This window comes from Sebastes umbrosus, chromosome 13 (assembly GCF_015220745.1).
Source record: "Sebastes umbrosus isolate fSebUmb1 chromosome 13, fSebUmb1.pri, whole genome shotgun sequence".
Lineage (NCBI taxonomy): Eukaryota > Metazoa > Chordata > Actinopteri > Perciformes > Sebastidae > Sebastes > Sebastes umbrosus.
The window spans coordinates 6343520-6359125 of record NC_051281.1 but is presented as its reverse complement, the minus strand read 5'-3'; the positions used below and the strand labels follow the sequence as shown (position 1 = coordinate 6359125).

The 15606-nt window shown below is 40.5% G+C and overlaps 1 protein-coding gene across 1 annotated transcript in view; it reads right to left on the bottom strand.

Moving 5' to 3' along the window:
- The window catches only part of itgb5 (integrin, beta 5), a 57549-nt gene that overhangs the window by 40173 nt on the left and 1770 nt on the right, over positions 1-15606 (bottom strand). Inside the window, exons 2-9 of the mRNA XM_037789318.1 lie at positions 14545-14630; positions 14187-14406; positions 13787-14036; positions 11546-11714; positions 9573-9734; positions 6764-6859; positions 5881-5970; positions 3817-3951 (exon numbers count right to left, since the gene is read on the bottom strand). Of these exons, the coding sequence (XP_037645246.1) occupies positions 3817-3951; positions 5881-5970; positions 6764-6859; positions 9573-9734; positions 11546-11714; positions 13787-14036; positions 14187-14406; positions 14545-14630 (1208 nt within the window). The remainder of the gene's footprint in view (positions 1-3816; positions 3952-5880; positions 5971-6763; positions 6860-9572; positions 9735-11545; positions 11715-13786; positions 14037-14186; positions 14407-14544; positions 14631-15606) is intronic.

Sequence of the window (15606 nt, the reverse complement as noted above, 5' to 3'; positions counted from 1 at the left end):
TGCACACTCCAGCTAGCATTTCTCCTCGTGCCAGCTCACGTCTTTCCCGGCGTGCAGTTTCACAGGCCTCCTCCTGCCTACTTTTGTGTGAGGTCATTGAGATGCAGCATCGGGCTCGATGGCGAAGCTCACACAGACAACAGTGACTGACACCTGGGGAGTTTGGCACCCGGCGGACTGAGCCGCTACCCTCCATCCCCTTTTCACTGCTGAGGATAAAAGACATGAGCGAGGCCCATCGCCCAAGAGCCCCCCCCCCCTTTCCTTCTATTCACTGCTGTTGTTCGGCCTCAAATCACCCTCAACTCCTCCACCACCCGTTCCCATCCCGAAACCGTCCCTGGAAAATAAAGCAGCCAAGAGAAGAGCACCGGGGGATTCAGGGAGATGAATTCCACCCTGCTGAACCTCACTGTGTGACAGCGTGTATGAAGCTGCCCCTTGCTAGCATTTTCAATAGATCCAGGACTCAATACAGATCTTAATTGAGGCCTGTATAGAATATAAAGTGACCACTAGAGAGAGAGCTGTGCAATTAAGATGTATCATCCTCGGTCACCTGACCTCTGCTTTTGTTCACAGAGACTAAGAGAGAGCATCCCAACTGGCTCACAGCCACGGACAATACAGTCTTCAAACATTCAATATGTTATTCCCACGTACAAGACGTACTCTTACTGCAGCTGCTGCTGCTGCCTCATCCATCAGTGCTGGATCACAAAGCTGGCTATCAACTTGCCTAACTTTGAATTCCCTAACTGTGACCGCAATCACACATTGAAAAGGCGGAGTTTTTAATTAAAAGCCTATTACAAGCAACATCAAGACATCAAGAGTGGAGTATTTAACATGACGTAAGATGTGAAATGGTTGATATCTGTGGAGACATCAGGAAATAATGTTCCTTTAGCCGGAAAGCCAAGCTGTAAACTAAGGCTGCAACTAACGATTATTTTCATTATATATTAATCGTTTGGTCTCTTAAAATGTAAGAAAAAAAGTGAAAAATGTCCACACTAGTTCCTCAAAGTCCAAGGAGATGTCTTTAAATTAGGGCTGTCAATCGATTAAAATATTAAAGAATCTGCTAAACGAATGTAATGCAAGCGATTGACTGGTTGGCACTGAGGCCGTTTACATGTTTTGATCAAATCCTCTGAGCTGGTGAAGATCTGCCGTGCAGCATGCTGTAGGTTAGCATGCTACCTCGGTTAAAAGCCGGTCTGTGCTCTCTATAATTTAGATCCTCACCGCCTCCCTGGCTATGACATCACTACATCTTTGGCCAGCATCTACATTCACAACAACACCATCATCATAATCCCACGCGAAGCTCTGAGGACAAGTTCAGATTGAAAACAAAACTGTGTTTATGAAATGCAAGCCAGGGCTGTGTTATTAATGTGAGCATGTTGCTGCAGGTACCAGCGAGCAGATCCACGAGGTCCAGTTTGAGTTTTCACAAGTCTGGGACATTATTAAAGGAGTAACTTCAACCTCGGTCTGGATGATTGTGGGGCAAAAGGTCAGCCAGGTTTTCTACTGGGCTGTTGCTGGTCTGAACGCAGCCTAGGGACAATGGTGGGTGAGACCTAAAGCTTTTCTCATAGCGGCGTCCGCTGTTGATTGAATCCATCTGAGAGGCAAAAGAGAAAATATTCCCTGAAGAATGAACAGCCTCTGCCAAGAGAGCTGTTTGATGACAATTTCTTTCATTTCGATATAGTAGATAAGCTTCATCGAGCAGTTAAAATACAATTCACACATTAGATCAACACCTACAGGGAAAACAAGAGAATTGGTTCAGATAGGGAGAGAGTTACAAACTCCGTGTCCTGGAGTGATCCTCACACAGTCAGTCAATGGGACTTTCATTACTGAGGCTACTTTTCCTCTCAGGTACCAACACTGTCTCTTTGATTACAGCGAGGGAGGAATCTAAACCCTCCATCTCAGTTTGATTTCATCAGACAGGAACTCCCTTTAAGAGGATTCAAAGTTCACACAGTGTTTGCCCAAGACTGCCAAGTCACAACCTGCTTTCTTTAATCATTGACTCAGATTATTAATAGCACATTAATAGCAGAAGGATTAGGGCTGGATGACTTCACCTAAAATCTATTGTAGAATTAATTTTTGCATTTACACTTTTAACATATGTAACATTTTTAAATACATCAGTGCAAAAACTTTTTTTGAAAAGTGTGTTTTGTTCACTTCTAGACTCGACTTTGGGCTGGAAAAACGTTATTGGTTGTTGGAGCTATGGAAACATACATTTTTCTACCTAGAACGTTATCATCGTATCTATAGAAAAGACATCTCTGCATGCATGTAAAATATCAACATCAACCGGAAACATTAAAGCCACCGAGAAAATTGTTTCCTCTCAAACAATTACACCTCAACAGTTACACTTCCCGAAACTCATTAACTCAACCTCTCAGATCCTAAACCGCACGCTGCAAGCTAAAAAATTCACACTCTAACACTTTTTTTTCTTTTTTTTTTTTTACATCCGCTGCTGTAAACATGGGGAACAATATACTGGGGATGTATGTCATGAGAGCACCAACCTAGCACAAATGTAAGTCAATACTACTACTAACTGCTTGAATCTGCAACATCTCAAATTCTTGTTGTCAGTTGCAAAAATACAATCATGGAAGGGTGTCTATGCATTTGTATGTATTGACTAATACTACAAGTACACCAGCATGATTAGTCACATAACAAAAGTCACATAAGTAATTGTTTTTCCAGGACAATACTATAGCCTGAACAGCTCATAATCGCTCAAAATCAAAGACTGAACGCGTCGGACAGGCCGCTGCTTTCAGAAGATCATTTAGAAGAATATAGTCATGGAAAATGTATTTCATTCAAAAACCTCATCATCCTGAAGATGACAAACACAGTAAATCAGTAAATCTCCTTAAAGGGATAGTTCAGATGTTTTGAAGTGGGGTTGTATGAGTTACTTCTCCATAGTCAGTGTATTACCTACAGTAGATGATGGTCAGCATGCCTCCAGTTACCGCATGGGACCAAAGCAATGTACTGCTGTGGGCGGGGGCAGCAGCAAAACATAGTTTAGCCACCTAAAAAAATCAATATCAGTTTAAGTGTACGCTATATTTAGAATATTTTCACAGTTTTACCTTGTCGTGAGACAGCCCTTTCCGATGGGGAACTGAAACCATTGTATCCATCCATGCTCTCTTCAAAGCCACCAGACTCCATTGACAAAAACAGTAATTTTACCTTGCAGAACGCAGGAGTTGATGTGTTTGTTTGTGGTATTGTGTGACTTTGGTGAAGCCGACCTAACCCTTTAAAAAACTCCAAAGACCCACAGTACCAGCTCACCAGCAACTTCCGTGTTCTGCGAGGTAAAATTTCTGTTTTTGTCAAAGGAGTCTGGTGGCTTTGAAGAGAGCATAGAACGGCTTCAGTTCCCTGTTGGAAAGGACTGTCTGACGGCAAGGTAAAGTGAAAATATTCTAAATATAGCGTACACTTACACTGATATTGATTTTTTAAGCTGAAATACGTTTTGCTGCTGCCGGCCCCGTCCACAGCTGTACATTGCTTTGCTCACATGCCCGTACTCCTGACTCCGTCTACTGACAATGGATAAGTACCTCATACAACCCCACTTCAAAAAATCTGAACTATCCCTTCAGGATCTTAAAGCCACTGATAAAGTTTGTAAAGTCACAAAGAAATGAAATGGTGTAGGTGAAGACGACCAGGCTGCATGAAACATTTATAATGTGAGGTGAGTTGCAGAGGGGAGCGTGAACAGGGACTCACAGTGTCTCCTATCTTCAGGTCGGCGCACTTCCTGAGGCCGGGCAGCGGCTTTCCATCCTGGCAGGTGGCGGTGAAGGAAAGGCTGATGTCCTCTGGGTGATCCCACACTGACAGCTCCACTTTAGAGCGGATGTTCTGAGGAGAACACACCCAGGAGGACACAGAGATTGTTGGCACATGTAAGTCACTCAGGGTTTTAAAACTTTTGGTTGCATGGTGAAATAAATCCGCAGGCTTCTCTGCAACAATGAACAGAAGATTTCCAGCAGTCCCAACCATACAAATAAACATTTTCCAGTCCTGAAACTAGAGCCACATTATTCTGATGCCTTCCACGCAAAACATTTATATTAAAACCACCTCAGTCTGTCTTTCCAGGCCTGTAACTTCGGTTGAGTAACAGCGCGGAAAAGAGTGAAACATGGGGAATGTGTTGCCTTTGGTTAGGCACATTTTTATAGTTAATCATACCAGAACCACAGGCGCTGTTCATGGAGGCAGGTTGTACGTGTGTGGATGTGAAATACCATGGCTGTTTGCAATGCCAGCTGCATATGGCTCTGTGCACCATGTGTAGTCACTCATGCACATTTACTGCAACGTAACTGTGCCAAGGGATAAATGAGGATCGTACTTGGTGCACATGGGTAAACATGCCCTCATTCACTCTCAAACACTATTCTGACCCTCGACACGATCACAGCGAGGAGCAGCTCTGTCAAACTTGAGGGAAAATGAGCTGCGCTTACACAACGTTACCTCGCAGTGTTTGGCAAAGCCTATCTAGCTAACAGGCCCCGGAGTGGTGGATATGATGTGGCAGCTGGAATGTTAATTAGGCCGTGAGTCAAAGCGCTTCATTCAAGCTCACTCCCACACGCTAAGAGTGTCAAGTCTGCTTTTGACACAAGTTTCTGTCGCAGAGAATATGCTCGCTGCCACGGGCCAGAAACAAGATGCGGTTCCTCCTAACTGAAAAAAATCTGTACACCCACACAGGAAAACATTTAGGGAAAGGTTGACTACATGCAGCTCAGTACTTTGGTTTCAAAAAACACACAAAAACACATTTTACAAGACATTCAGACGAGGCCATCAGATGGATATCGGGCTGCAGTTTAGAGGTAAGACAGAAGAGAATAATGTGGCACATTATTATTTTACACACGTCACACTAACAGCCATTCAAACCTCCATGCAACAACCTTTAATAAACTGAGTTTAAAATCTGGTTGATACATCAGTCCCAACATGATGACAGAATGCATTACTTTACAGTCTATAGCGTCTTCAAAGTAAAAGACTTTTAGCTGTTGCTGACACTGGTTTTCTTTTTTTATTTTACATGTTCGAAATAAATTTTGAAATGAAATGAAATTAATGAAATAATTCATTTTGTATACTTTTTTTTATTCATTTATTTAAAAAATATATTTATTTATTTTTACTTATATAATGTCATTAATTTAATTATTTTTGTATAGTTATTTTTATTTATTTATTTATTTTAAAATGTATTTATTTATTATTTTTATTTATATAATTCCATTAATTTATTTATTTTAAAATCTCTGCTTTTCATTGCTATTATTATTTATGATTTTCATGGTTGGGGGGGTCATTGTGCTTTCTCTTTCTTTGTCATTCTTAAAACTCCTTGGTGTTGTGTACTTTTCCACTATAGATTGTGGCGCCATCTTTGCATTATACACACATCAATAAAGTGTTGAAACTAAGAAATATCTCCATCTAATTTGCTACAAAGTCAGCTGTTAAAACCACTTCAGCGCCCCTTCCTCTCCACCAAAATGAGAAATCCAGCTTGTGTGTAACCACCAGTGTCAGCTGGAGGCTCATTAACAGTGTCACAGTGGTGGGAAGACTTTAAAGAATTCCCCTGCCTTTTCCTCCCCCCTCTTCTTATCTTGCTTCTCAAATCCTTCTGGGTCGTTATTTGACACTCTCTCTCTCTCTCTCACACACACACACACACACACACACACACAGGAAACCACACGCACACACACACTGACAGCCACACTGACGCAGGTTTTCTTTACTCACATTGTACGCTGCGATGATCAGCTGAATTACATTCTTAGAGTCCTGGTCCAGGATTTCTACTGTAGTTCCAGGTATGAGTGCAGTAAAATTCTTTGTAAGGGAAGAAATAAGAGACAGCATTAGTTACCTATAGATATATAATTAATAGATACCCGCCGGTGGGTTCGAAAGGCATGTTTTATTTTGAAATATTGCCAAAATTATACCATTTATCATAGCCAGAAAAAAAATGTATCATTGTATTTTAAAATTTCCGACGGTCCTTGAACGAATCAGGTGTGATGAACGCTTCCATCAGGAAATGTAACCAAAATCTAAGCTTAGAATGGTGACTTTATTCAACATGGCTCATTTAAAAATGTCACCAAAAATAAACCGTTTGCATGAACCAGATGTTGTAAAAAACATTAAATTCTGCGCTCCTCAACGCAACAGAAGAGCCACGATTGAACTCGGCTGAGATTAACGTTCACGTGACAAAAATTCAGTGAAACTTCGACTGAGCTGCAGGCTGTTTACGGAGTGGAGAGGTTCGAGTAGAGGTTGTAAAAAGTGCAAATAATTCAATATGTATAGCATGTGGAGCCTTTTTTTCTACTATTGATAACACTTGTGGGCACTTGGAAACATTTTGTATATAAATTAAATTTTTTGTAAAATAAATTGTCAAAAAAATTCAACCTTTTTTGTTTTATTCTTTTTTATGATTTATGGCATTAGTGTTATACTGCACAAAAACATTTTTTAGTTCTGTTTACTTCTAGCCATGGTTTTGCTGTTTCCATAGAGATGCAGAGAGTGAGTGAAAGGTGACAGGAGCACAAAACTCCCTGAAACTGCTTAGGTTTCAAAGGGTTAAGTTAAAATAGTAAAATCAAAGTACCTTATAAATAACATACAGCCGTTTTGTCACTGCAAAGATGAGGAAGATGTTATTTTCTGCCAGTTTCTCCCCCAGAAGAGCCAGAGAGGGGTAGTCCTGTGAAAAGAAATGGCAAGAGGCATTATGGGTATTTCCATCCATACATACTGTACATAGAGTTCCCAGTCAGGAAGCTGGCTATCGGTCCGGATGTTGATGCTCTCCTGACCCCAGAGTTGTGTTTACATCGCTCTGCTGGCCTGTTGCCACCAGAGCAAAAGCTGACTTCTTTGAGACAAGAGTTCATTCTTTAGTCTGAGAGCATTACAGATTGAACTTTGAGATGTGGTTATTTTATCTGGATGCAATTCAGTCCCTACTGACATTTTTGATTTCAGATGGATGGGAAAAAACAAACTCTCAGTGATCTGTATCAAATAACAGTCTAACACGCTGACTCAAAACCAGAAACAAAGAACAATAGCTGTGCTTCCATTTCAACTGTCAAGCAAATTTTAAGCAAATTTTGATTTCCACTGTATCGCACAATTTATAGGCTACAGCTGCTTTTATCTGGATCAAAGTCATAATGTGCAAATACACATAACTGTATGTCCGTGGTATAATAGTATCATAGGCATGTCTTTATGAAACTTTAACGTTTCTTGTAACAGAATAATCACAATTTGTGGCCAAACCAGTGTTTGCAGTTTAGTTAGTCAGGCATGTCGTTTGTGTGATATAGGCAATTTAGGCTACTATTGTTTCCGATAATGTGTTTGGAATGTCTAGTATCTTTGTTTATATTTGGAAATAGACTGTAATAATAATGATTTACGGATGGGTTATAGAAATGATCTCATCTGCATTATTTTACCTGCTCTGTGCCCTAGATTATAAACCAACACAGTACTTTTTACCTTTGCTGTTACAACGGACATACAGTTATGTGTATTTGCACATAATGACCGTTTGATCCAGATAACAGCAGCTGTAGACTAGAAACTGGCCGATAAATCAGTTTTTGGCGGATGATCACTTCTTGGCACGACAACGGAAACTAAACAAGTTGGCCATCTAAGCATCTACGAGAGAGAAAAATGGAGAGAGGTCTTCAGGAATTTGTTTCAATTGGGCAAGTTTTAATAGTTCTTTCATGTCTGGAGAAGAAAACGAGCATTCACACGTTACGGGAGTATCCGAGAAGACGCCAATGTTCGCTACATCAGAATTTATTCTTTATTCGCATCAACTCTTTTTCGACGAAGGCAAAACCCACCTAAGGAGAGAGTAAAAACTTTAATTTCGCAAGGAAGTTTTATCGGATTTTGCCGTTTCCATACAACTTTTCTAATGCGATACTTAGAAATTCGAATACAAACACGGCTAATCTGTCCCACAAACAGAAAGAGAAATCATTGCAACTTGTTGAAACCATAATAGGACTTCAAACTATCAATCAGTATTTTGAAATTCTGCTTTTAGTGGAAAACAAACCAGAAAAACAAACCAGAAAATCAAATGGATAAAAAAAATCCCCTTTTAAATGGGAGCACGGTGCCGTCCACATGATATGGATCCATTTTTATAGCATTAGTCCTCTGGCATCTCCAGAAACTGTTTAAACTTATCATGTGAGAAAGACTTTCTTCCACTGGCCCCTGATTATTATTATTATTATAACTCTTATCATATTTTATCAAAGAGAGTTTCAAAGAGAAATATGTTCACCTTTTTGTACCTGTGTAGCTCTTGAGCTGTGTATTCACAAGTCTGCAGTCTAATCTGTGGTTTTACTGGCAGCCTCCAGGTGTAAACTAGTGTATTGGCCCTTCTCTGGCCAATTACCCCCCCGGCAGGCTGCTGCTATTAATAACCATGTGTTCTTACTCAAATTGCCGGGTTGAATAAGAATTTTAAAAATGCCTCATTTTCCTTCAGCTGAATTAACTCAAGTGTGTCTTTGAAATAAAGGCGGATTTAGCGAACATACTGGACATAAAATGTTCTCAAATCCAGTAATACAGTATAGGCTTGGATTAAAGCCAAGTGGAGCCAGGAACCCATAAAAGGTGAACATACTCTCACAAAGAAGGTAGCCGGCTCAACGTATCAGACAGTCACTCTTTGGGTAAACATTGGAAATTCCAGTGTCCATTTACAGCTGGATTTTCTACGGAAAAGTACCCGAGATTTATTGAACTATGGCGATGCGTGTTACAGTAGATTCCAGGTTTCTTACATCATTTAAAGCTGAATTTGCTGTTATAAGATATTTATATAAGATAATTCCACTAATGTTCAAATTTTTTTGCGGTGTGTCCCGCACTGTCGGCTCTAGTCAGCCCATGGTGGAAGCTTTTCGGCCAATTCAGCATGTGTGCACTCTGCCTTTGCACTCATTGCGCGTCACCAGAGTCTTCCACAAGCTGCTAGCTTGACAGCTGTGAGTACTAACAACAGTCATGTTCGTTGTTCATAATGATCATTTTGGGGGAGTTGCTTTGGAGGGAGCCCTGAACGGACGGACTGTCAGTGTTGCCGACTTCTAGCTAGATTTAGGGACTTTTGGAGCTAGTTAGCAGCTGGTGCTGCAAGCTACTTTCATTTGAAAAGAGTTGGCAACACTGGGCTGAGTTTTTCAGTTGAATCCTTTTTAAAATCTAGTGTACTCTTGCTAGTTTCTCAGCATTACCGACACGACCTTTAAGGTTACTGTAATGTTTTATTTAATAAAAGTCTTTTAACTTATTAAAATGATAGTGGAGTCTCTGATATAAAACACTGCTTTGTTTGTGAGCCAAACAACAGAAAGAGCAGCTCTTCTCACCATCTTTGTGGACGCGCTGTACTCATTGTTGTCGTTGAGGTGACACCGTCCATCGTGGGGCTGGACGAGTCCTCCCAGCCTGCCGTCCAGAGCGAGGTGAGGTACGTCGTCTGTGGCGAACACCAGCAGGTGGTACGCCTCCTTCCTCCAACCGATCTCCTCCTGTTTACAGGGACAACAGAAGATATGGTTGTTGTGTCCGTCTTGTTGTGGAGGGAGGGGTTTAATCTAATCATGTTTGGTTTGGTTAGTAGGATTACACCAAGGGATGATTTGGGTTAGTTATTAGAGCCAGTTATGTGTGGAGACATTTCAATTACAGATGACAGAAACCACACATCAACACATTAGTGAATAGCTTTATATTCTGGGTTCTACGGGTTCTCATTATCACGTTCCATAAGCTTGAGAACCACCGATCCAAACACACACTAAACAGTGAGTGTAGCAACAGCCAGAGTTTTCTGCCACAGGCCCAGTCCTCTGGCCATTATCAATAGGAAACAACAGGCAACGGCAGTGTGAGCGTTTGACTAATGTGCTGACTAATGCACGCCACTAAAGAAACATAACGTTCAGCCGCTGAGGAGAGGGATTTTGTAATTCTTTGTTCATTATGAGGCCTGTACAGTATACAAAAGAGCTGTGGATGCCCCTATCAGAGGCCCCTTTTAAACTGTAGCAAAACAGAAAATGTGTTGTGTGAGAAGGTTGAGCTTTTACACACAGCAATAACCATTTCCTGTTATTGAGGAAAAGAATTATGTTGCAAGAAAATAAACTGTGACAAAGCATGTGTATTAAACACATTATTTCAAAACATTCACAGCCAACAGAAGATTTATCATCTCCAGTAGGATTTTTACATAATAAAAGATTATAAATCATTATTTTCTGCTTCTAAAATTTCCCCCAGTACGGTCAAAACATGCATGACAGCTAATTTCTCTCAAATTGATCACTATAAGCGGATGATTATTTTAACTTTTCTCATGCAGATTACCGTCTAATTGACATTTGTATATTTATTAGAAGAATATAAAGTAATGAAATGGACAGATTACTGAATTATACTGACTGTTTCAAAATACAGTACAGCTGTACAATGCTTTTTGAATTACTGTACAAATTACATTACTGTACTGTGTATAATTCAAATATAATATAATACAGCACAGTACTTTATATAAAATATAATTAGTCTGTAGCCTAAAACAGTATTGTGCTGTTTAAGTCAGTGGTTTCAGTGCAATTCTAAAATGATGACCCTATCATAAAAATAAAATATATAAATTCTTTTCCATATGTTGTCATGTATGAAAAGACCCCAAATGAATACTGTAAGCAGACTACTTGATTACTATAAACGAAATATTTAAACAGCATTTGTATTGGAATGATTCTGTCCTTAAGCTTTTTGATCCATATAAGCGGCTGATCACTGTAACCTTGATCACTATAAGCGGTTTCCACTGTATTTAATTCCATTTACTTATCTAAAGTCATATTCATGTGATAACCGTGACATTAAATTGCTGACCTGACTTACTCTCAATTTTAAAAAAAGGATCAATGAGGCCTTCGGACGGACCAGCCCCGCCTCCTAACCAGTGAGTGTTTGAAATAGTGCAGCACGAGTAAATTACAAGGCAGGAGTCATTCTCTTCCTGTAGAAAACAATTAAATAGGGAGAAGAGAGCAGGGATATGACCGGGCCTGCGAGTGACTCGTCCTCAATGTTTAACCAGCTGCACCAGACTGCACTTCCTGTCTGTCCCCCTTGGTGCTTTTAATTAACAGGCAAATAGGCCAGACGCTTGTCACGGGAGCATCTCAGTAGTTTCACAGCGGCTTTCCCCTCAATCTGATCCGAATGTGTGCTGTCACTCAACGCAGCCATGTCAACACATACTACTCAGTAGTGGATGATGAATGTGAGCCTCTATGAAGAGAAGAGATGAGACACTTGTCACCTTACAAACAGCTGCCTGCAGGATGGCGTCAAATCCGCCCTCTGGTGCGTCCCGGTTGCGAGACACCATCTGCTTCTGCACCTCCTCGTTGAAACGGTCCACTTTGTCCGTCAGTGAGACGATGTGGCGGAAACCGAAGGTGGGGACGCAGTTGGGGAACAGTTTGTATCTGTGCAGGGTGACAGAGAGGAAGAGATGTTTCCTCTGAAAGTCACATCAGGACAACATTCAAAGCAGCTTGTATTATCTCTACTTATCTAGGACATTTATCCACAAACACTTGATAAAAAAAGCTGACTTGATTTTGATGACATTAATGAAATATTTGCATCAATCCTAGCAGCATTTTTTAGACCGTGGATTTTGCTCTGAGAACGGCTTAAAATGTAAAATCTAGGGCTGCCTCCTCGTTTTTGGTCTTAGTCAATTAAGATTTCTTTAGTCGATTACTCCGTTTTTATGCTTTTTTTCATGCTGAATGACTTATTTCCAAGAAACTTATGAGCACATCTCTGGTAAACAGGATTTTGTGTGATTCTTTGTGGAGAAACTTTCACAGATCTGTTGATTTAATCAACTAATCCAATGGTTCCCAATCTGGGGTCCGAGCCCCCCTTTGGAGGGGCGCAAAAGATCACAGGGATTTGCCTTTTCTGAGGTCGTCAAAATTACATTTTGTAATTTATAAATAAAAAACATAACACACATACTGCATAGAAAGTCTGTATATAAAACTATTTTAAAAATATATGTTTTTTTTGCTACTTAGTAGCAAAATCTAATGAAATATTCAGCTTCAATCCATATTTGTTGGCGTTTAGCCTTTCAAAAACATCAAATTTGAACCACAATAACAAAAAAATCTATTTCGGCACTAACACTATGATAGTAAATAAATGAAGTAGCTACAGAAGATCATAATATGTATCTGCAGTCGCTGGGCAAATCCGTCAAGATCTCACTTTATGTTAACGAGTTATATTCATTAAAGAGAGTTGATTCAATAAAAAAAATACACTTTTTAATATACTGAGTTTATTCAAATTGAGGATTTTGTTCGAGGATTTGTAATGTTTTTTAGGGTGACAAGTAGGGGGGGCTTCAAGGGAAATAGGTTGGGAATCATTGAACTAATCGATTAGTCGACATAATCGTATTATATATTATATTATATTATATTGAGTGTTAGTCGTCTAAGAATTCCTTTGGTCGAGGACAGCTTTAGTAAAATCAGACATTCTTCCAGTTCAACTAGATGTGGGCCGTGTTTCTTTTATAAACAGGATGAGCAATAGCAGAAGTAAACTGGGTTGCTACGGGGTCAAAATGCTGTTATCTATCCCTTTTAATATTTTCCTGCCATGCTTCACTGTGTGTGACTGACACACACACACACACACACACACACACACACACACACATACACATACACATACACACATACACACATACACACATACACACATACACACATACACACATACACACACACACACATACATATGCACCCAACCAAAGCCATAACCTAGATGGGAAGTGATGCGCGATGGCGGCCGCTGAGTTTAGTGCAGAGCAGTCTCACCTCCGGGGCAAACATCGTGTGCCACAGCTTTTTACTCTCTTATCTATTCTGCTGCCCCCTCTCAGTTTGCCCTCATCAACATCCCGGAGGAGAGAACTGCTGCGTATTCACTCTGCTTTATCAAATATGAAGAATCTCTCGTCCCTCCAGCTGCAGGATATCCAACCATATATGATTCATGAATGTGCAGAAATAGAACATGTGGGTTAGAGTAAATTATTATTTCAAGGATTGCCTCTTTCATCTACTGTGGCCCATGAGAGAGCACTTCTTCAGCTCAGGCTTCTTGTTGGTGGGGCTACATTTACACTGGGCTGACATCTACCTATAAAACAAGGAAGCTCTGTCTGTCTGTCTGTGTGTCCTTCACATATCTCGAGAACCGTTCATCCGATCTACTCCACACTTGGCGGGCGTATCGCTCATGACCCAAGGGAGTGCAGTGTCCAATGTGGTGCTATTCGGCAAGATGGTAGCGCTATAACAATGAACTTTACATTTTGGCTTGTAACTTTTGAACTGTAAGTCTCGAAATAAAATCAGCAATCAACACTGCACTAGTACCTATTATATTAATATATCCATTAGAATTTGAATCCAAAAGCCATCAAAGCATAACCCCACGTAAACATGCAGTAAACCCTGTTGGCTCTACTCACCCATTGCATGGGTTCTCCTGATACTTGGGTGCTGTGTAGGAGAAAGGGGACATGTTTTTGTCCACAAAGGAGCCAAAGCCCAGCCTGAAGTTGCTGGTGAGCTTGCCCATCTCCAGTGCCAGCTTGGTGCCCAAGTTACGGATGGTGTCCAGATCGTCTTTCATGGAAAGAGAGAGGTCCATCAGATAGTAGAGATCCACTGGGTAATCCTCCACCTGCCGCACCTGCAGCCCAAACCACGTCTGGTCTCCTGGAGGAGCAGGTGGAAAGAAAAGGTTAGCTGGTTTACTCACAAAAACACTTTAAAGAGTCGAGGAAGGAAGCTTTGTATTATTCATAAGAAAACTTTTCTCATGCATGTGCAGTGGTTGTCCCTGACTCTACATGTCTGTATATATACCTGGCCGCAGGCTGACAGAGATCTTCTGAGGCATAATCTGGACCACATCGTACTGGGTCGACCCGGACACGGGCCCGGACCCTTTAGAGCTCAGAGGCATGTCCTCCAGGACAGAGATGCTGCTGACGGGGTACTCGATGAACCGCGGCTCGCAGCCCCTGTTCTGCAGGTTTTGAATAAAATCGCACCGTGATGTCAGAGTCCGCCCCCTCCCAAACTCCTGAAGGATGGAAAGACACACGCCTTGCATTACTGACAAAATAAATGATGACGGGATTGAAATATAATGACACATGTGTGGCCTATAATCATTATTTCAGTATAAATCCTGAAAATAAAGCAGCAGGTTAAGTTATACCTCTTGTGCGCACCAGGCGCAACTGGGGTGAATCAGGAGGCATTCTTCACAGGACGTAGCGCTGCCACTCATACACATGTTAAGACCTGAGAAGGGATGGGAGAAGATCATAGACAGGGTGGGACGCTTACAGAACCGGTAAAACAATCACTTATGTATTTCTATGAGGACATGAAGTTAGGTACTGGTATCATGTGAAACTAGAAAACCAAAGGAATCCTAGCTTGTTAGGAAAAAGGTTAAATAACGCTCCAAACTTGTGCTAAATTTTGGCGAGGAAAAACTGGCATGGCTATTTTCAAAGGGGTTCCTTGACCTCTGACCTCCAGATATGTGAATGAAAATGGGTTCTCTGGGTACCCACGAGTCTCCTCTTTACAGACATGCCCACTTTATGATAACCACATGCAGTTTGGGGCAAGTCATAGTGAAGTCAGCACACTGACACACTGACAGCTGTTGTTGCCTGTTGGGCTGCAGTTTGCCATGTTATGATTTGAGTATATTTTTTATGCTTAATGCAGTACCTGTGAGGGTTTCTGGACAATATTTGTCATTGTTTTGTGTTGTTAATTGATTTCCAATAATAAATATATACATACATTTGTATAAAGCAGCATATTTGTCCACTCCCATGTTGATAAGAGTATTAAATACTTGACAAATCTCCCTTTAAGGTACATATTGAACAGATAACAAATGTGATTTATTTGCGATTAACTATTTTAATCGATTGACAGCCTTAATATATTTTATATTTTGCTTTTTTACTGTTTATTATTATATCTTTATGGTTTACTTTCTATTTATTTTGCTCTGTTTTTTTACTGATGCCTCTTGCTGTTTGCACTGTCCACTTTGCAGCTGTAACACTGCAAATTTCCCAACAGTGGGATTATTTTGTCTCTTATCTTGTGGAAGTTTTATTGGCAGTGTGTCTGAGAGGTGTTTATTCAGCTCTATTATGTTGGAATCTATAGTTGTTGCATTGGAGTGCACTATATTATAGGATGTTTCTATTTATCTAAATTAGGTAACCGTTGTTATGACATCTCACAATAA